Source organism: Felis catus, chromosome B3 (assembly GCF_018350175.1).
Source record: "Felis catus isolate Fca126 chromosome B3, F.catus_Fca126_mat1.0, whole genome shotgun sequence".
In the NCBI taxonomy this organism is placed as follows: Eukaryota; Metazoa; Chordata; class Mammalia; order Carnivora; family Felidae; genus Felis; species Felis catus.
Genome location: NC_058373.1, coordinates 104,939,761 through 104,962,714, shown reverse-complemented (window position 1 = coordinate 104,962,714; position 22,954 = coordinate 104,939,761). Strand labels below are relative to the sequence as shown.

The 22,954-nt window shown below is 41.1% G+C and overlaps 1 protein-coding gene across 2 annotated transcripts in view; it reads left to right on the top strand.

The window, feature by feature from the left end:
• Positions 1–22,954, top strand: part of ARMH4 (armadillo like helical domain containing 4) — a 166,795-nt gene that overhangs the window by 61,847 nt on the left and 81,994 nt on the right. For both annotated transcript variants that reach the window (XM_023255721.2, XM_023255722.2), the window contains one exon: positions 17,561–17,818. In XM_023255721.2, coding sequence (XP_023111489.2) covers positions 17,561–17,818 — 258 coding nt within the window. The remainder of the gene's footprint in view (positions 1–17,560; positions 17,819–22,954) is intronic.

Below are 22,954 nucleotides of genomic sequence, written 5' to 3'. Positions count from 1 at the left end.
TCTCAGAGATGCTTTTCTTTACTAGCTCCATTGAGGATGCTTAAAAACTCATGTAGAATTTATAGGAGAAGTGTTTGCTCTTCACTTGCACTTAATTCACAAAATCAATATTTTTGATCTTCCCAGTATGCACTCCTTTTCAGAGAGTGTTTTGCTATTATTTTCTCAATTCTCATGTAACTTTTCAACTCAGAAGGCAGCTAGAATGGATGAATGAGACAGAGTATTTAAAATCTCATCCTGAGGCTGTATTTATGAACCGAAGTGGATGTGATTTGCCTTTGGGTGCTGCTCACTGGAATCTAGAAGGAAAGATCAAGTAGAGGAGTAAATTTGAATTGTCTGTTACTTGTAATACTGCAGTGTGAGGTTAAGGATGGTCACTCTAACTGTGTTAAGAATGGATACAAGTTTTGGCTTTTGTTCTTGGAAATGCTTTGGATTTCATTTTCATTTCATTTTGTTTTTTTTTTCAGTAACAAAGCCTCTTAAATGATATGCAAATGGGAAGATGAGGAAAAGAGTATTTGATGGAAAATGTCCTTTGTTGGATTTTTATTTTTAGTAGTGAATTGATTTGGTGAATTAAATGCTGAATTCTCCCCCCTGCCCCCATGCTTGTTCTGGCAAAAATAATGGGAATTTAATAAAAAACACCAATTTTATAACTATTAACATGAACACAGGAAATGTCTAATACTATTGCCATGTAAATTAGGGAAGGATGAGCTTTTTTTTTTTTTAACTTGTTTTTATATGTGCATCGTTTTCACATATATTACATGCCAGATTACAAAACACAGAATTGCTGGTGATTTCAGTTATCGATTGTCTCTTATACTAAGTCACTTTGTCTTGTCCTGAAGTCATCATACTTTCTCTGGTATTTATTATAGATCTCTGTTCTTAAGTACTAATATGTTGTTTAGGAATAGTATAGTAAATTACTTAGCACTCAGAATGGTCATCCGTGTTTGCTACTCCTAATGCTCATATAGCTAATGGTATTTTAGAAATATTTAAAATCAATATTATGATGTATTACCACAAAGTTTGCTTACAAATTCTGCTGTTAAAGAAAGATAACTGACATTCATTCTGTTTTCTAGTATGCTTTCTTATCATAAGGAATTCATTTGTTGGTATAATTACAATTAAACAAACATTATTCTAGAGCTGATTTTTTCCATCCCCCCCCCCTTTTTTTTTTTTTTTTTTTTTTGGACTCTTCGTTGCCCAGCACTAGAAAGTAGAAAGTTAGCACTGCTTGGTAAAGCTCTCAACCTTAGACACACATGAAATTTTACATCATGGCTCAAGATGACAAAAAGATTTAGCCCTATATTCAGAGGTTTTGTTCATTCATTTGCATGCACGTTTAGCAAGTATTTGTTTGGTGATTCAGATAATAAGAACAAATAGGAGTAGATCTTACATAAATGTTAGTAGAAGAGTTAAGACAGATACCTAAATAACAGAAATAAAAGGCAGAAGGTAGGACAGTATCATACAAAAAATTACAGAAAAAAAGGACTTTGAGAATTAGGAATGAGAGAGAGCTTAGCCCCAGCTTAGAGAAATAAGAAATTGATATTTACGCTTGTGAGTCTTGTGTGTGTATGTGCATGGGATATTTGTGTGTATAGATTTGCATATATGTATATATATTATATATATACACACACACACATACACACACTCATTATTCTATTGATATTTTTAAAAAAATAAGCGATGACAAACCCCAAAATATGGAAAACATTCTAAAGGGTGGTGAATAGAAGACCACATACACCACACAATCGGTTTATAGACATGTAATCAAGCGTATTTTTCTAATTTAGCTTATTGGTTTGATGAATTATTTTTTTCCCTAATGTTTGTTTATTTTAGAAACAGAGAGAGAGAGAGAGCAAGCAGGGGAGGGGCAGAGAGAGAGGGAGACACAGAATCTGAAGCAGGCTCCAGGCTCTGAGCTGTCAGTACAGAGCCCCATGTGGGGTTCAGACTCACGAACCATGAGGTCTTGACATGAGCTGAGTCGGACGCTTAACCGCCTGAGCCACCCAGGCGCCCTTGATGAATTATTTCTTAAGAATAGTTTTTTAATAACAGAACAACTGCTTTTCAATGTAGAAGAGACAACCAGGTGCTCAGTCTCAGGCTAACAAATACTTGATTTATTGGAAGCTGTACCATGTCTCTCTTGAGGAGGATTTTCAGAATCCCAAGCAAAAGGATCCGTTCTGAGTGATTCATCTGGGCTCATACTCCAGACTGACAATCCCTCTGAGGACTGGTCTAAACAGGGCTCTGCACGTGTGGTGGTTTCGTGCAGTTGTTGAAGCAAACATATAGCCTAAAACCACATAACAGGCTGTGGAGATTTCAAAGGCATTTCAGATGTTAGCAGAAAATTGAGGCACTTTTTTAAAGGCATGATCTTTCAGTATGAGGCTAGACATAGCTATCCTTTTACTGGTGTAAACAAGATAATTTTGTTGCATTGGAGTACAGGCAACACAAACCTTAGCAATGTATAAAATAATGTAAGGATATTATCAACTACACTTTATCAGGCTGTATTCATAACCCTGAAGTTGTTTCAGCACCAGACTACCTCTTATCACTTAAGTGTATACATAACCCCAAAGGAAAAGATTAGAATAAAAATACAATGCATCAATTTGAATGGCCTTACAAGATTTTAAGAATGGTCACACTTGGCAACATTGCATTTGTCTTCAAAGATTTACATTGATTCTGCCTAAATTTACCAGTGCTTTTTCTTCTTCGGTCATACTACCTCTGTGTACATTGTTTGATATCTCTAAACAATATAATCTATGGAAATTTCTTCTATAAAAAATGTGTAAAGAATCTCCAATTTTTGGGGCGCCTGGGTGGCGCAGTCGGTTAAGCGTCCGACTTCAGCCAGGTCACGATCTCGCGGTCCGTGAGTTCGAGCCCCGCGTCGGGCTCTGGGCTGATAGCTCAGAGCCTGGAGCCTGTTTCCGATTCTGTGTCTCCCTCTCTCTCTGCCCCTCCCCCGTTCATGCTCTGTCTCTCTCTGTCCCAAAAATAAATAAACGTTGAAAAAAATTAAAAAAAAAAAAAAGAATCTCCAATTTTTTTTTAAATTTATTTTTGATTAAAATTTTTTTTTGATGTTTATTTTTGAGAGAGAGACACACACAGAATCCGAAGCAGGTTCCAGGCTCTGAGCTGTCAGCACAGAGACTGATGCAGGGCTCGAACTCACAGACTGTGACATCATGACCTGAGCTGAAGTCAGATGCTAAACCAACTGAGCCACCCAGGTGCCCCAAATCTCCAATGTTTTAATAGAAGAAGGAGATTCTCCAGGTGGGCAGAGGGTCTGATACTGCTTCCTCGATTTTCTCAAGGTATCTGCTTCACATGTTCTCTGAGGGGTCCTATTTCTATTAAAACTCTAGCTCGAGCATAGATGAAAACCCTCTCACTTGTTCCAACTGAAATTAGTAGAATTTTTAAAAAGACTCGGCTCAAACCTAAAGGAACATAAACCAAATAAACCAAGAAAATAAAAGAAACACAAAGTGAATTAGGCTCACAAGGTACAAATTTCTCTCTGATCTTACCTTAGCTAATAAACTCCCAGGACTCCCAGGCCCTGACCCATTCCACACTCTGAGAAGGTTTTTTATATTCTGTACCCAAAATACTAGAATAATTTTCAAGCACCTTGCTGGGCTTTCTGGCTACTCAGCTCTTGGCTTGTTTGCTATACAGAAGGTAGCTTCTTTTTTTGCCTTCCTCACCCCTACCCCCACATGGAAGAGCCAAGGCCAAGATGTAAAGTTTCTCTGGGGCCCACCACCAAGTAGGGAATCCCCAATCTCACATCCATATTATCTGTCCTGCTTTGCAGGTTGAAGGATACACTTTCCATCCCTGGGCAAATGACAGCCAGACAACTGTCATGGTTGACACCATCCCACCCTTACGAGGAAAGTCCATCTCTGTTAAAAGCATGGTATGATTGATGTCTAGGCAGTGCAAGACTGTTCTCAACATACAAGAAATATACCTGTATGATAATAAGCTCACTCTATCACATTCTGTAATGAATAATACTTAGTGCTATGCTACTCTGTAAACAGAATGCAATGGAGTTAAAGTTGACAGAGGACAGGAAGGAGACATAGAAACAGTTAAGCCTAAACTCACCCTCCTTAGGGGCCTCTCAGACCGCCTAGCCTACAGCGAAGAGCAGTACAGACTAGTGGATAATAGCTCTGGTTCTGGTCTTACATGGACAGTCTATGTTCAAGTCTTAGCTCCATGATGAATGAGTGTTGTGATATTGACCAAATTGTTTAATTTCTTTAGACTTTAGTTTTCCTATCTGTGTATAGGAGGGCTATTGATGTTCCTATCTCTTGCTGTAAGAATGAAATGAGGTCTTGCATGTAGTAAATACTTACTTGACCTGGAGTAAATGCATAATAAATATGAGTATTTTACATCATTTGTCAATTAAAATTACATATCACTTATCATGCACTACTATGTATTAATTGTTACAATGAGATATTCACATCCTCTCCATGCAACCATGGGTCAGGGGCCAGGTGGACATTGTAAGTAAGCAAAGAGGAAGGCACCTAAGACAGCAGGGAGTGTTGAATGTGGTGTGGTGGGATCACACTCCCTCTGATCCAGACAGATCTTGTTTGTATTGTTGCCAGAAGTATGTGAGCTCAGTGATGCCAAATCTTGGAAGTTTTTCAGCACAAGCTGAAAATTTTGATTTTTATGTGAAATATTCTGACTTTTATTTTTATTTTCCTTTTTAAAATATTTTTATTTTTTTAACGTTTATTTAGTTTTGAGACAGAGAGAGACAGAGCATGAACGGGGGAGGGTCAGAGAGAGAGAGGGAGACACAGAATCTGAAACAGGCTCCAGGCTCCGAGCTGTCAGTACAGAGCCTGACGCGGGGCTTGAACTCACGAACCACAAGATCATGACCTGAGCCAAAGTCGGACGCTCAACCAACTGAGCCACCCAGGCGCCCTGAAATATTCTGATTTTTAAAGCATTAGCAATCAATTCACATGTTTACCTATCCTGTTTCATTTTTATTAGTATGCATACCCAAAAAAGAGTCTCTCTTCCTCATTGATCATCAGTTTGTGCTCTTAGATGAGTTCTTCAGACCTCCTTAAGGGCGGGTGGACAGGGTCTGATCCTTCTGTCCACATTGGCCTGTAGGTACCAGGCATTGGGTAAATGATTAGTGATGGAGTGTATGGTTTAAGGACCATTATCTTGTTTAATTGACGTGCTTGCTACATGTCCTGCTTGTTGTTGTTATCGTTTGAAATCCAGGGCTTATTCTGGGTCTGAAGTTGAACACTTTTTATGTGAATGAAGAAGTGGTTGCCAGTTATATTCTGCTAGACATTCAGTGGGAATTTGTTTAGATTTCTGGCATCCCGTTGTGGGGTCGAACATTTTTCATTTCCTTTCACTGGAATGCATACCAGCATCTGCACTCAGGCAGGTAAGAGGGGATTCAGTAAACTTAAATGATTCTTTAAATCCACTCTGGGAAGCCAGAGCTGGAAGTTCTTAAGTTCTCTGGGGTTCATGTCGTTAGTAAGCTTAATAATATAAATATTGTGTGTATATTCTATATATCCAGCATTACATGATAAAATATAAAAGCAGTTAGTTGGCAGGAATATTTAAGATTTTAGAAATGTAATGGAATCCTATAAATTTTGAGTCATCTTAACATTGGGAGCTGCTGAATTTGGTGGATATTATTTCAGAAGCTGCTGGGGTTCCTCAACCCCTTACGATACCAGAGAGCCATCTGCTGGAGATTTGTTTCATATCCTCAAAACAAGTTTAACTTTTCCTTTTCTGGCTTTTAAGTTTTCTACCCAACTTAATGCCCCAGTTAAAACATCTGGAAACTAAAAGCAGGGTCATCCAAAGTGCGTCAGTCTCTCTTTTACTGTGGAAACCATTGTGTTACAGTGGCTTTTGATTATATTTGCATAGGGGTTGCCAGGAAAACACACGCCAACAAATGTTTCTTCTTTTAGAAATATCTCACTGGGATGTGTCTGAATCACTCCTTTTAAGGGGGAAGCAGGAGAAAGACTAATAGGTACTCAGCATCTGCCCAACCAAGCCACCCCGTTCCCCCCCACCCCCATTCTTTCTTTTCTTCCTGGGCTCTAATTTGTTTACCTTAGGATTAATGTTAAACTTTGCGAAGGAAATTAGAGGGCCGTTAAAAAGAGAAGTGTGACGCTTACAAGACGATGATTCAGACTGATGACTGCTATTCCAAAGAGGCAGAAGGTGCAGGCGAGATCCTCTTCTTCCTGTAAATCAAAGAGAGACAGTTTAGGTTGGGTAGAGTATTACTGCTGGGGTTCTTCCTACCTCCATTATTGGGGTGATGTATTCACAACCAAGGTTCTCTTTGACTCATTAGTAATACTCTGGGGATGCTAGCTACATCTCTAGCTTCTGGAAATCCAAAAATGTCTAAACTGTGACAAAGATGGAATGAGAGACACTGAGGACCTTTGGTGGCAGCTGCCTATTAAATTACTGGGGACCAGACTTTGTAGCAGAGTGAGATCACTCAGGCTGCGACCATGGGGTGACTTTTCTCTCATATGTCCTATTTGATTTCATGGAGAGTTAACCCATGGTTCTGGTCCTGAACAAAATTAAAACTCTTGGTTGTGATAACCTTAGGCAGAAGTGTTTGCAACAAATCAGACAGGCCTGACTTAGACAAAAATTCTGGGTTTAATAAAGCCGTTTGAGGCTCTGCTCCGATATTTAAGCATGCAAGGCAGTTACAACACTAGCTCTGTAGGCTGTAAGGAAAACAAAGCTTATCAGTCTTGCTTTCTGTTGAGCCAACAGTGTAAGCTTAGGGGATAATGCCTGGCAAGCATTTTGAGTCCCTCGGAAGAAAACCCCCATGTAAGTTCAAAGTATTGTTATGGGTTATAAAATAGCTGTTAAGAGAGTCTGTCAGAGAGTGGCCAGACAGATGAACTTGGCTTAGAGAGGATACTGTCTAGACAGATTTTTATTTTTTCTCTCTGCTACTTGCAATAGGACATTTCTCTGTTGAAGTTGTGGACACACTACTTAATATCACCAGGCATCTCTTAGCCATGTGGCACTTACCTGACATCTCCGTTTAATGTTTTACAGCTTTCATTTTACAGCTTCAGCTCGCCTCAAGCCCAACAATGAGAAATTGAACCAGGTCGCATCCCTGTTGCACACTGAGCTGTCTACTCTCCAAACACCTATGTTTGTTCTTTTTGGCTGACACCTGAGTCAGTGTTTCACGGTGGTTAGGTGTCACAGTTTTTGACAGTGGACATAATCAGCAAGTGACTTGATCTTAGTAAGAATACTATGGAAAAATCAATTAGCTTCATGGCAGGGCACCTCAGTCAGTGCCTGACGGTGCATCTTGAATTCAGTGGGAGACCCTGAACCGATGCTGGTTCAGCGAGAGTGAATGAGGATTTACGTAATGTGTGTCACGTGCTTGGGAGTGGGAACGGTGAGAAGTGGTGGGAGGATATTGTCTGTCACTAGAGGTGGTTACTCAGAAACTGTCATTACTGCCCCCTTGGCGGCGGTTCGCGTCACTGCGATTGTTTGGTATTACGAAGTAATCAGTGTCAAGTCAGCCTGGGATTAAGGAAGTGCCAGTTGCCAGGATGCATTTTCCGTTCCAGGTCACACAACGAGAAGAAATTCTCAGGCTGAACTCTGTGAACCTTCCCTACCTGGACTGCAGTGTTTTCTCAGGGATTCTCAGGGCAAACAGAACTTTAAGTCTTTGATCATTGTTACTGGGTATCTGTTAACATACGGTAAACCGAGAACAGTTGCTTCTTTTTAGAGGTTCATGTTTTTCTTTTTCTGTTGTTTTAATAGGAATACTTGTGCGCGCATGTTTTACATTGACCTACATACTTATTTAGGATTCAGGTAAATGAAAATAAAATTTTAGGTGTAACAAAATTACAAAATTCAGAAAGTATTACCCTATAACTTTTGAATACAGCTTGGTAGTGTTAGTTGAATGAGTTCTTCCTTTAGATTTCTTTCTTTGGATCAGGGATCCTGTTATTGTTTTTGGCACAGTTTTATTTGCTGAACGTTTATTTCACGTCATTGCCCTTTGCGTTCAGAGGTGTTCACGGACATCCTTGTTGCTCTTGGGTGTAACTAGTTGAAGGCCTGGCTGAAATATAGATGACTGTCTCTTTAGTTTTTATGAATGGAAAATGAATGCGTGAACTGTGGTTTGCTTTGCACCTGTTCTTATATGTTCTTATATGTTGCCTTTGTGCTTGCTGCAAGATTATTCAGAGGAATGTGTTCCTGTTTATTAATTGTTACTCTGTGTATCTTTAGATCTAGGCAGTTGTTAAAAACCTGGATCTAACTCATTGTTTATGCATTCATTCATCTGTCTATCCATTCAACAAATACTTCGTGAGCATTGCTGATTGCCAAGCACTGTGCTCCTCATTGGTGCCACAACAGAGGACAAGACTATCCTTCCTTTATCCAGTGGTTTTCTACCTTTCTGCATCAAACTGCAATAAGATACATTACTTTGGTAATATTAGGAAAGGTGATCATGCCTTTCTTTGTTACCGATTTGTAGGAGTAGTCACTGTTCCATGGGAAATTGTAGCAGGTTACCGGTGACATACTACTAAAGGTGTTTAGCAGCTACAAAAATGATTGTAGGGGCGCCTGGGTGGCTCAGTCGGTTAAGCGGCTGACTTCGGCTCAGGTCACGATCTCGCGGTCCGTGGGTTTGAGCCCTGCGTCGGGCTCTGTGCTGACAGCTCAGAGCCTGGAGCCTGTTTCAGATTCTGTGTCTCCCTCTCTCTGGCCCTCCCCCGTTCATGCTCTGTCTCTCTCTGTCTCAAAAATAAATAAACGTTAAAAAAAAAATGATTGTAGACTCCTACAAAATAAGAACATTGTCTGGTGGACAAAGATAACTAGGAAATAAGGTTAGACTAAAAGAGAACTCTCACTCTTGTCTTCCTCCTGTCTTCTCTGCATGCTTCCTGAAACTTCCTTTTTCTAGAGCTGTCTTGTCGGGCTTGCTACATAAGTCCTCAAGTATGAAAAGTGACAAATAGTAAACCTTATAAGTTCCTTTGTGTTTTGAAGGGGGGGATGGGTGGTACAAGGTGAAGGCTTTCCTCCCTTATCCCCCACCGCAGTCAGGGGCCCTCTTTTTTTTCCAGTAGAAATTGTATGCTACTCAATAGTGTTTCTGGAGAGAGTATTCCTCCAAGAGAATACTCTGACGTAGAGTATACAACTCATGTCGGGCATTTTGGGACAGGAAGAAGGGGAAGGAAGGCTCTACCAGGGTATGTGAGTGGAGGAGACATTATGAGACACGTTGACCTAAGCAATGTCACTGAAATCACATTCTGAAGGTAGTGACCTTCTCGTTGGCCTAGACTTGCTTACGTGCATCTCTCTTTTTAGGATGTGAAAGCATGGAGTAAGATGACTTTTGAGGTCCTTTTCATTATGTTTATGGCTCTGCGCTTTATTTTGTCTGACTTTGTTGAGGTATAGTTGACAGATAAAGCTCTAAGCAAGATATTTAGAGCGTATAATATGGTGATGGTACACATAACATTGTAAAGGGATTCCCACCATTGGATTGATTAACACTTCCGTCACTTCACGTATTTACTCTTTTTGTGTGAGGACATTTAAGTTTTACTCTCTTAGCACATTTCAGTGATATAATACAGTGTTATCAACTATTGTCAGCACATTATACATTAGGCCTTTGGACCGTATTCATCTTATAGCTGGAAGTTTGTACCTTTTTACCAATCTCACCCTATTTTCTTTACACTCTAGCCCCTGGCAACTACTTTTCTACTTTCTGTTTTTGTGAGTTACACTTTAAAAAAAAATTTTTAGATTCCACCTATAAGTGATACCATGTAGTATTTGTCTTTCTCTGTCTGACTTATTTTTTTTTTTTAATTTTTAAAAAAAAAATTTTTTTTTCAACGTTTTTTTATTTTATTTTTTGGGACAGAGAGAGACAGAGCATGAACGGGGGAGGGGCAGAGAGAGAGGGAGACACAGAATCGGAAACAGGCTCCAGGCTCTGAGTCATCAGCCCAGAGCCTGACGCGGGGCTCAAACTCACAGACCGCGAGATCGTGACCTGGCTGAAGTCGGACGCTTAACCGACTGCGCCACCCAGGCGCCCCTGACTTATTTTTTTTAAAAACATTTTTGATGTTTATTTATTTTTGAGGGGGAGAGAGAGAGAGGGAGGGAGGGAGGGGCAGAGATACAGGGAGACACAGAATCAGAAGCAAGCTCCAGGCTCTGAGTTGTCAGCACAGAGCCTGATGTGGGGCTCGAACTCATGAACCGTGAGATCATGACACGAGCAAAGTCAGATGTTTAACTGACTGAGCCACACAGATGCCCCCCTGACTTATTTCACTCAGCATAATGCCCTTCAGTTTCATCCACATGCAAATGACAGGATTTCCTTCTTTTTAAAGGCTGAATAATTTTCTGTTATATGTATATCACATCTTCTTTATCCATTTGTCTGTTAATGGACACATAGGTTGTTTCCATGCCTTGGCTATTGTGAATTATGCTGCTATGAACACAGGAGTACAGATATCTCTTTAGGATAATGATTTTGTTTCCTTAGGATATATACCCGGATTTGGGATTGCTGGATCATATAGCTCTATGCTTTAAGGAGCAGGGATTAACTGAGCCCATTGAGGGCCAAGTAGAAGTTGTCCTTGGTAGGTGATAGTGGTCAGTGGTCAACAGTTCAATGTTGGGAGCTGAAAACTCAGGACTCGTTGCTCTGGTTTTGTCTTTGTGTTCCTAGGGGATTAGTTTCATGTTGTCAAAATCATTCCATCAAGTACAGCACTTTTAGGTTTGTGGAAAGGAAAGGTAGCTAAAAATGATTTTATAGTGCTTTAAAAATAAAGAAATGTTCTTTTTGGCCTATGATCAATTTCTGTGTACAGGAGGAAGGTCAGTGAAGCCACCAAATAGTTTTGATGATCCCTGATAATTTTCTCCAAATTCCAAGGAACCCATGCTTTTTCTTTGCTTTAAAATTTTTTTTAATGTTTATTTATTTTTGAGAGAGAGAGAGACACAGAGACAGAGCATGAGCAGGGGAGGGGCAGAGAGAGAGGGAGACACAGAATCCAAAGCAGGCTCCAGGCTCTGAGCTGTTAGCACAGAGCCCATGCGGGGCTTGAACTCACAAACTGTGAGATCATGACCTGAGCTGAAGCCAGATGCTTAACTGACCGAGTCACCCAGGCGCCTCTCCATACTTTTTCTCTATCCAATTTCTTCCTCGGCTTCTCTTTAATTAGAGTCCCTGGTCCATATTCCCCCCCCCCCCCCGCCCCCTCCAGCTTTACTGGAAGTATGTGAGTTTAAGGTGTACCACATGATGATTTGATACACGTAACATGTTGCAAAATGGTTACCCAAGAAGGTTAGTTAACATTTCCATCTCCTCACATAATTAACTATTTTTTGTGGTGATAATATTTAAGATCTACTCTCATAATAATTTTCAACTATATAATATGGTATTTTTTTTAAATGTTCATTTATTTTGACAGAGAGAGAGAGCGAGAGCGAGTGAGCGAGCACAAGCATGAGTCGGGGAGGAGCAGAGAGAGAGAGAGGGAGAGAGAGAATCCCAATATATTCATCATCCTTCTCATGAACTGTGAGATCTCATGAACATCATCGATCTCATGAACTGTGAGATCATGACCTGAGCCCAAATCAAGTTTAACTGACTGAGCCACCCAGGCTCCCCTGCAGTATTGCTAATTATAGTCACCGTACTGTATATCAGATGCCCAGAACTTATTTGTGTTATTGTTGGGAGTTTGTACCTGGTCCATCTTTAGCCACTCCCCTCACACACAACCAACCATCCATCTCCTTTCCCCACCCCTCCCCCACTAAGCTCTCCTCCCCAAATCTGCTGCTCATTAAATCTGCCTACTCTACCCCTCCACATAGGCCTGAAGCCAAGCAACCGAACGTGGCTGGAGAAAAACACAACCGTCTTAACATGTCTCACTTTGAATTTATGATGCCGCATCTCACGTGGGCCCACAGGGCTGCCTGCCAGTCCTGCCACATTTTCCAAGGGAATTCACTGGCCCGTTTTCCACGATGACTATTTCACACTTTCAAACCACCAACATTTCTTTTTTTTTTTCCTTCTTAGTTTCTCATTTGAGAAAATCAAAGAAAGACGAAGGCAACTCTCACATGTTCCCGCCGGCAGATCTATCCTTCTGCCTACACCTGTGCCCACTGCGGTGGAGGGTGTGTGGGAGCCGGCCCGTGCGCTGGATCCCATCCCTTCCCAGTGTTGGCACGGAAGGCAACCTTACATAGGGGCCACCATGGGCGAGGCTTAGTTCTGAGTGCCTTAGGTGTTCACTAACGCGGTCCTTACCACAGCCCTGTGAGGTGTAGGACTCACGCTGGTTTTACAGATGACCGAGCTGAGGCACAGTAACTTGTCCCGAATCCCACGGTCATGGTACGTTTGCGTGGCTCAAGTCCACATATGCAACCACGCTGCCACACCTCGTCTCCAGACATTCTTCCAGCAGCCCTCTCCCCTCCCTCCTGAGTCGTCAATATCCCCCGCTCTGCCAGATCTTACCCCGCAAGTTACAAGCAAATTCTAGCGTCTCCTATTTTAAGCTACCTTGGACCCTGCATCTCTCTCCGGCTACCCCCTTCTGTCCCTGCTCTCTTTTTCAAAAAATTTTCATGCGCTTTCTTTTCTTTTCTTTTTTTGTTTAGTATTTGTTGCATCTACTGTCTTTTTTTCTAATTTTCTTTTCAACCACTCCTGTCTGGCTTCTATCCCTGTCATTCCACGCAGACACCTTGTGTCAAGTCACTAATCACCTCCAAAGTGTCAGAGCCAGAGGTAATGTCAGTGACAGAATTCTCAAATTCTTACTCAGGCCCTCAGAAATGTTTTATTCCTTTGGTTCCCTTGATACCGCACTCGTTTTGGTTTTTCTCCTACCTTGGTGGTCACTTCTTTGCTGGATCCCCCCTCTGTTGGCCAACTTCTAACTCAGGGCTTGGTCTGGATCACGTTCCCTTTTCCCTTTTGCCACACTCATTCTCTTGGCGATCTCAACCAGTCTCAAGGCTGTCAATATCATTTCTTTTTTTTTTTTTAATTTAATTAAAAAATTTTTTTTAATTTACATCCTAATTAGTTAGGATATAGTGAAACAATGATTTCAGGAGTAGATTCTTTAATGCCCCTTACCCACTTAGCCCATCCCCCTCCCCACGACCCCTCCAGTAACCCTCAGTTTGTTCTCCATATTTATGAGTCTCTTCTGTTTTGTCCCCCTCCCTGTTTTTATATTATTTTTGTTTCCCTTCCCTTATGTTCATATGTTTTGTCTCTTAAAGTCCTCATAGGAGTGAAATCATATGATTTTTGTCTTTCTCTGACTGACTAATTTCACTCAGCATAATACCCTCCAGTTCCATCCACGTAGTTGCAAATGGCAAGATTTCATTCTTTTTGATAGCCGAGTAATACTTCATTGTGTGTGTGTGTGTGTGTGTGTGTATACATATATATATATATATATATATATATATATATATATATACACCACATCTTCTTTATCCATTCATCCATCGATGGACATTTGAGCTCTTTCCATACCTTGGCTATTGTTGATAGTGCTACCAAAAACATTGGGGTGAAATGTGCCCCTTCGAAACAGCATACCTGTATCCCTCGGATAAATGGCTAGTAGTGCAATTTCTGGGTCATAGGGTAGTTCCATTTTTAGTTTTTTGAGGGACCTTCATACTGTTTTCCAGAGTGGCTGCACCAGCTTGTATTCCCATGTCAATATCATTTCTAAATTGACGACTCCTAGATTTCTGTCTCTAGCTTTGATCTTCCCAAGGCTTCCGGCGTTTCCATTTGGAAGTCATAGGCATAGCAATCACATAATTAATCTGTCTCAGATAAAATTCTTGATTTTGCTCTTTACCCTTCAGTTCCTAGCTTTAATAAAGTGAGACCTTCCTTCCACATCCCACACCGTAATTATCAGCAGGACTCTCTCTACCTTCAGACTGCCTTCACATTACATCCTAACTCTGACCATCTCTTCCAACATCCCTTGTCCAAAGCACTGTCATCTTATCCCCTGCGTTTTGAAATAGCCTCCTAATGGGTCTCTTTGCTAATTTGAAATAGCCTCCTGATTTGTTTCTTGCTCTGATATAGTCTGTTTTTCACCCTGCAGTCAGTCATTGCTCATAAATATATATCAGATCTGGCCCCTGCCTACCCCCCTCACCTCATTTCCTGTCCCTTCCTGATCCCTGGGGCCCAGTCTTTGTCATTCTTTGAACACGGCACACATCTGCCCCAAGGCTTTTGTTTTTGCTGTTCCTTCTGTTCTCTGCTACTGGGAATGCCCTTCCTGTAGATATTGACCTAAATTAAAGAGTATTAATTATTTTGGTATAATCTCTTTTCAAACTTTTCCTTGATCTCCCCATCCGAAAAAGCAGGGACTGGAACTTTCCATCTTCTTTTCATTTTTTTAAAAAAATGTTTATATATTTTTGAGAGAGAAAGAGAGAGAGAGAGAGAGAGAGAGAGAGAGACAGAGACAGAGACTCCCAAACAGGCTTCTCACTGTCAGTGCAGAGCCCGACGTGGGGCTCGAACTCACAAATCATGAGATCATGACCTGAGCCAAAATCAAGAGTCAGATGCTCAACTGACTGAGTCACCCAGACACCCCTTCTCTGCAGTTTTAATCAGAGTGTAATGTTGTATTATGTATGTGTTTGCTATGTATCCCCTTTAGTGCGTATCAGCTCCGTGAAGGCAGAGACATTATTGCTTTATTCCTAGTGCCTGGAACTAGGTGCTTGATAAATAGTTATTCAATTTTTGAAATAGTGAGAGGTATTAAGTCCTACAAAGATAAGGGATATATAAGTATGAAAAAGATTAGGTGTAATATTTTTTAAAAGTTAAAAAAAACCCCTGTAAATGATAGGTGAAAAGGAATGTGCATGGAGAAAATTGTCTAGAAGTAGAAAAAGAGAGCTCAGAATTCCTGGGTGGCTCTAATCTTCCCTCTTCCCTTCTCCACCATCCCGGGAGAGTTCCCTGTTGCATAACTGCCATGTCGAGAGCCAAGAGAAGAGATCAAGGGGAAGGCCTTCAGTGAAGCTTCAGGGACTTCAGGGGTGCATCCATGGTGAGGGTGGGCCTCAGAGTATTCTTAGGAAATTAAAATTGGTGAAACAAAGTAAAATTGGGGATCTTATGTTTCCTAAACCTACTCCTCTTGAAGCATTGAATGTGACAAATTGTGAATTCAACTCTTATGATGATGGTAACCACAATGATTTTTTTTTTTCAAGTGGTGCTTTTCTAACTGTCTTTGATCAATATCCTATTTCCTAATCTCCTTTAAAGTTGGAATGAGAATAATTGATGTAATTGTTTCCAGCTCCTTGGGTCACTCCTCCAACAGGAGCCAGGAGTGGTATATATACCTCTCACTTAACATGTTGTGAATTCTACTCACTGATGGGGAAGAAGAGTAGAAGGAAAATTGTGCCAAAGTAATGAATTCTTTTGTTTAGTATTATAAGATATAAAAGGATTGGGACATTCCCTTTAAATCCTGTTAGTATTTTAGTATACTTTTCTAATGGGCAAAGCTTTTCTCTTTAATTGGAGTCTGGTTGACACACAATGTTACATTAGTTTTAGGTGTACAACATAGTGATGCGACAAGTTTATATGTTGTGCTGAGTTCACTACAAGTGCAGCTATCACCTGTCACCATACTACACTATTACATACCATCGACTGTGTTTCTTCTGCTGCACCTTTTATCCTTGTGACTTATTCATTCCATAACTGGAAGCTTCTATCTTCCATTCCCTTTCACCCCTTTTGCCCACTTCCCATCCTTTTTCCTTCTGACAGCTATCCGTTTGTTGTCTGTATTTATGGGTCTGTTTCTGCTTTGAGTTTGTTTGTTTATTCATTTGTTTTAGTTTTTAGATTCTACATATAAGTGAAATCATATGGTATTTGTGTTTCTCTGCTGACTTATTTCATTGTGTCTGCTGGCATAATACCCCTTAGGTCCATCCATGTTATTACAAATGGCAAGGTCTCATTCTTTTTTATGACAAATATTCCATAGTGTGTGTGTGTGTGTGTGTGTGTGTGTGTGTGTGTGTGTGTGTATACACCCCACATCTTCTTTATCCATTCTTCTATCCATGGATAGATGTTTCCATATCTTGGCTATTGTAAATAATGCCGCAATAAACATAAGGGTGCATAAATCTTTTTGAATTATTGTCTTTGTTTTCTTTGGGTAAATATCCAGTAGTGGAATCACTGGATCGTATGGTCTTTATATTTTTAACTTTTTGAGGCATCTACTTACTTTTTTCCACAGTGGCTGCACCAATTTGCATTCCCACCAACAGTGCACAGGCTTATTTTTTCTTCACATCTTCAACAACATTTTTATTTATTGTTTTTTTGATTCTAGCCATTCTCACAGGTGTAAGGTGATATCTCATTGTCTTTTTATTTGCACTTCCCTGATGATGAGTGATGTTGAGCATCTTTTCATGTGTCTGTTGACCATCCGTATGTCTTCTTTGGGAAAATGTCTATTCAGGTTTTCTGCCCATTTTTTAACTGGATTATTTGTCTTTTTGGTGTTGAGTTATATAAATTTTTTATATATTTTAGATATTAACCTAAGGGGGAAATCTTTAATGACCTCCAGAAAACAGGGAAGGGATATTCCCTACCTTTGTACATGTAAATATGGCCAATAAATATTTATATTACCTGAACTTTGACTCTAAGTAAACATGCTGCATAACAATTATCTGACATAGCTGTGATTTTGAAAGTTTAAAACATAGGTATATGGTGAGCACATAATCCTGCGGTGCTCACATCGCCCAACTTTAGCTATAAAATTTGTATTATTATTATTATCAACATCATTATTATTATTATTTTAGAAAGAGAACATGCAGTCAGGAGGGGAGGGAAGAGAGAAGGAGGGAGGGAGGGAGGGAGGGAGGGAGGGAGGGAGAGAGAAAGAAAGAAAGAAAGAGAGAGAAGGAGAATCTTAAGCAGATTCTATGCTCAGTACAGAGCTCAACACAGGGCTTGATCCCGTAACCCTGGGATCATGACCTGAGCCGAATTCAAGAGTCAGGCGCTTAACTGACTGAGCCACCCAGGCGCTCCTAAAATTTGTTTTAAAAGGTCAAGCACAATTATTTTGTAGTGTTTGGGTCATTTCAAAAGATTCATATGTAGGCACTTACTGTGTTCCTTTATGTTTCTTGTTGGTTTCTTTTTTTCTAGAGGGAGAAGAAGATGAGGATGAAGAGGATGAGGAGGAGGAAGATGAAGAAGAGGAAGATGAGGAGGAAGATGAAGAAGATAAAGATGCAGAGCCCCTGGATGAGAGCTTGGATGGTGATGCTGAGCTGCTGGGGTTTACTCTCCCTGGCGTCACGTCTCAGGAACCTGGTTTAGAACAAGGAAACCTGGGCCCTTTGGAGGGAGCCACCTACCAGGTGCCAGACGCCATCGAGTGGGAGCAGCAGAATCAGGGCCTGGGTAAGAGGCATGCGTGTTTCCCTTTTCCAACTCCCTGTCCTTCTTTTTATTTTTCTAAGGTGGCAGCTTGCTTTCTTGGCATCGATTATGGGGCAGAATGGATTTTCTGGTTATGTTTATGGGTGGTTCATTTCAGAAAAAGTTATCACTTTTTTTTTATAGGTTTATATTTAGTGCTGTTAAATAGCCAGGCTCCAAACAGTCTCCACTAAGAGCACAGTTACCTAATTTTTGGAGGGAGTTCCATTTCTTTCCTTCCCAGCTGGAAGACAGCTATAGGTTTTGGGAGGACTTCCAAATGGGGAGGGATGTGAGTAACCAGCGTGCTGAACAAACAGCGTGAATGGTCTGAAGTCAGAAAACAAATACGTGGGGTTACCTTCTGTCCCTGTAGAATTTGGTGCCTAGTGGAAATTCCTCCCCCACTTCTGCGTGAGCTTTTCACAGACTTGTCACTTTGCTGTATTCTTATGGCTGCATTCCGTTGTCAGACAGTCTCCGTTCGGCAGCCAGCGTCTGGACACCCATGTGGTCGCTGTCTCTTGGGTACAGCCCAGATTATCAATGAGAGGCTCTGTGAATGCAGGCTCACCTCCCCGCTGACACTGTCTTCCCGGTCAGCAGGGAAGCTCCCCTGTCTGTCTCCTCTTGGCTTTTTCTGGAGAGATGCTATAAGCTCTGGGTGATTCCTTGAGGCCTTACTCTCCTGACTTGAGGTAAGGTGGCCTCTTCTCCAAAGAAGAACCCTCTCTAAAATTTTCTTGGTCTTTAACAGCCAGCCCCGTTTGTAACCTTCACGTGTAGCTGAGGTTAGGTTGAAAAGTCACAGAACTGGTGTTTGGCGATTTCATTGAAAATGTGGATGTTGGCCTGGAGCTTTGCTCAGGAATATCATACTAGTGTATTTTGGTGCCTCAGTTGAAATGTCCAATTTAGAATCCTATTGCATATGATTTCTTTTTTAAATATTTATTTACTGGGGCGCCTGGGTGGCTCAGTCAGTTGGGCATCCATCTTAGGTTCAGGTCATGATCTCACGGTTCGTGGGTTCAAGCCCTGCATCGGGCTCTGTGTCAACAGCTCAGAGCCTGGAGCCTGCTTTGGATTCTTTGTCTCCTTCTCTCTCTCTCTCTCTCTGCCCCTTCCCTGCTTGTGCTCTGTCTCTCTCTTTCAAAAATAAAAACATAAGACAATAAAAAATTTAAATATTTATTTATTTTGGGGCGGGGGGCGTGCCGAGAAAGAGGGAGAGCAAGAATCCCAAGCAGGGATTCGATGTAGGGCTCAATCTTACGAACCGTGAGATCATGACCTCAGCCGAAATCCAGAGCTGGGTGCTTAACTGATGGAGCCACCCAGATGCCCATGCATATAATTTCTTAAAGATCGTTCTCCCCTCCCATGAAAACTCTCTTTTTTAGATTGGTGGTGAGAAAGGGTGAGTGCAGTAAAATGCGTGTAGAGCTGGGAAATCGCTGTGTCAGTTTATTGCATGGGTGTGTGGTTTAAAATAAGCTCTCTCTGTCTTTTTTTAAAGCTCAAATTGGACTTGTAAAGTTTGTGAAGGTTTGCAGGCAAAGGAGGAATGCTTTTCTTTGATGAACTGTCCTTTCCATTTGGTTAATTAGTTCATCCAGCAAACCTGACTGAGCATCTACTCTGTTCCTGGTACTTTGCATGGCACTGTGGACACAGAGAAAAACAAGAATAGTGCCTTTTTTGGATTAGAACGGAACTCATTTCATAAAGGTTTCAATGTGGGGAGGGTGAGTTCTATAGTAAAAGTAGGTTATAACAGGGCAAAGCAGAAATACTGAAGGGGGCCCTATTGTCCTCCTGTCTTGCCTCCTTATTCCAGCCTGATGCACAGCTAAGTTTTCTTAAATTAGTGATACCAGTTTAGTGATTTGTTACGGTTTTAAAAGTGATTCCCACAAGGAATTTTTTTTAATATATCAGGTTTTTCTGTTAAAAATAATAATTTACCATTTCCCTAGATGTCTCTTACCTTTTATTGTCACTTGCTTTCCCGATAAATTCATTGTATCCACATGTTTTTAGGACTGAGTTTCCTGGGAACCCAAACAAGGAACACATCTTCCAAGCTGTTTTGTTTTGTTTTTTTTCTTTCCACCGTGGGAAGACTGTGTTTGAGTAGTGTCTGGGACTAAACTTTTATTTGCTCATCAGCTTTTTCTTGGAGTGACAGGAGTATCTCCTAGTCACTCATAACCAGTACTAGCTTCTGGTCGACATTAATTCATACAGTTTTCTAAGTATACTCAGGTCAGATGAAACAGAGGAAAACCTCTATTTGGATTTGGAAAACCTTCTGTGATGGACTTTTGTGGTAGGTAGAATAGTGACTCCCTAAAGATGTCTATGTCCTGATCTCTGGAGCTCGTGAATTTGTTACCTTACATGGCCAAAAGGACTTTGCCGATGATTAAGTTAAGGATCTTGAGATGGGGAGGTTATTCTGGATCATCTGAGGAGGCCCAGTATAATCACAAATGCCTTTATAAGGGGGAGGTAGGAGAGTCAGAGGCAGAGAAAGAGATGTGATGAGAGAGGCAGAGGTAAGAGTGATGTGGTCATGAGCCAAGGGATGCCAGCAGCCTCCAGAAGCTCGGAAAGACGAGATGAATTCTCCCCTTGAACCTCTAGAATATAACCATGTTGACACCTTGGTTTTAGGCCCTCAAGACCTATTTCAAACTTCTGACCTGCAGAACTCTCAGATAATAAATTTGTGTTGTTTCGAGCCACTAAATATGAAACTAACACAGATTTCAGTAAGCGTTTCATAGAAAGCATCATTTTAGAAAGTAGAACTGCAGGGCAGCTCTAGTCAGAGTGTGAATCTTGTAAACTTAAGTATAGTTTTTTCTTCATGAATCATTAAATATGCAAAAATTGAGGGGCGCCTGAGTGGCTCAGGCAGTTAATCGTCCAACTCGGCTCGGGTCATGATCTCGCGGTTCATGGGTGTGAGCCCTGTGTCCAGCTCTGTTCTGAGAGCTTGGAGCCTGGAGCCTGCTTTGGATTCTGTGTGTGTGTGTGTGTGTGTGTGTGTGTGTGTGTGTGTGTGTCTCACTGCCCCTCCTCTGCTCGTTTGCTCTCTCTCTCAAAAATAAATCAACATCAAACAAATTTTAAAAATGCAAAAATTGAGACCTTTTAAAAAGAATTCTATTTAATATAATACCATTCTAGTTGACCTTCTTCATTTTTGCTTTCAGGCGGGTTATTTTATTTATAGATTATCACATCCTATTTTACAATATGAATGGTGTTCCAAAGCAAATGCTAAAACCCATATAAACCTTTAAAAATGAACAGATTGAAGTGGGTAGCTGGGATTGGCTAAAAATAACACAAACTCTTTGAATAGATTATAATTTCATTTCCTGTGAAATAACATGAGCAGAAAACTTAGATGACTTTCTAAGGCAAAGCAGTAGATTCATGGCCTCAAATTCTCGGAACTTCTGTTTTCTGCATTGCCACATACACATCACCTCTAAAGCTTTGGAGGGAGAGAGCTCAGCTTCTTGATCTTGCTGTTGGGAGGTGTGAGTGGAATGAACTGTATGTCACTGAGATAGAATTAGGAGTGAAAATCCCCTGTTATAGCAGAGGTGGATCAATTGATTGGTATATAGGAAGTTCTTTTTTTTTTTTTTAATGTTTATTTATTTTTGAGAGAGAGAGACACACACAGTACAAGCAGGGGAGGGGCAGAGAGAGAGAGAGACACAGAATGGGAAGCAGGCTTCAGGCTCCCAGCTGTCAGCACAGAGCCCAACGCAGGGCTCAAACTCACGGACTGTGAGATCATGACCTGAGCCGAAATTGGATGCTTAACCGACTGAGCCACCCAGGCGCCCCATATGCAGAAACAATTTCTTCTCTTATCTAACAAGTTCATTTTCAAATTTATTGGCAAGGACCCGCACAGAGTAGACACTATGACTCACACCACTTCTAATCCTGTTATGTATTATAGTATGTCATACAATTCTGCTTAAAAAAAATTTTTTTTAATGTTTACTTATTTTTGAGAGAGAGAGAGAGAAAGAGCATGAGTAGGAGAGGGGCAGAGAGAGAGGAAGACACAGAATCTGGAACAGGCTCCAGGCTCTGAGCTGTCAGCATAGAACCTGACGCAGGGCTCGAACTCACGAACCCTGAGATCACAACCTGAGCTGAAGTTGGACCAGACCAGCCTGCTTCGGATTCTGTATCTCCCTCTCTTTCTGTCCCTCCCCTGCTTGTGCTCTGTCTCTCTCTCTCTCAAAAATTTAAAATCCGTATGATCCAAGTTGAGTCAGCATATCCATTTTATTTATTTATTTATTTATTTATTATTTATTTATTTATTTATTTATTTATTTATTTAAAAAGTTTACTTCTTTATTTTGAGAGAGAGGTGAGAGAGATAAAGAGAGAGAATGAGCGGGGGAGGAGGAGAAAGAGGGAGAGAGAGAGAATCCCAAACAGGTTCCACACTGTCAGTGAAGAGCCTGACCTGGGACTCCATCCCACGAACTGTGAGGTCATGACCTGAGCCGAAACCAAGAATCAGTCGCTTAACCACCTGAGCCAGCCAGGTGCCCTGACATATCCATTATAATGTTTAAACATTTCCGGTGCAATTAGTACCTGCGGATTCTTCCCTTTTTGCTTTCTGTATCTGCCAGGATGCCTTTAGCTATCGGTAGCAGGGACCGTAACTTAAATTGGTTTAAAGAAAAAAGAAATGTATTTTCTCCAAAACAAGAAGTCCAGAGACAGAGCTCTTGGGTCCGTTGACTCAGTAGCTCTGCTGCCATCAGTGACCCAAATTTGCCCACCTTGCTGCACTGTCCTGCTTGGGGTGCTGACTTTGCCCCTGGACTGGCCTCCTTACAGCTGTTGGGATGGCTGCAACAGCCTCACGTGTCACACCGAGAAAAGACACTGTCCAGGGAAACCAGGAGGCTATCTTTTCACCGTTATTTCTTTCTTCAGAGACAGGAAGCTTTCCAAGAATCCCCCAGTAGAATTCTTGCCTCCAGTTGGCCGGGGTTAGGTCACATGCCCATTTCTAAATGGTCGTTGCAAGGGGAGTGTGGTCACGTGGCTGGTGGAATG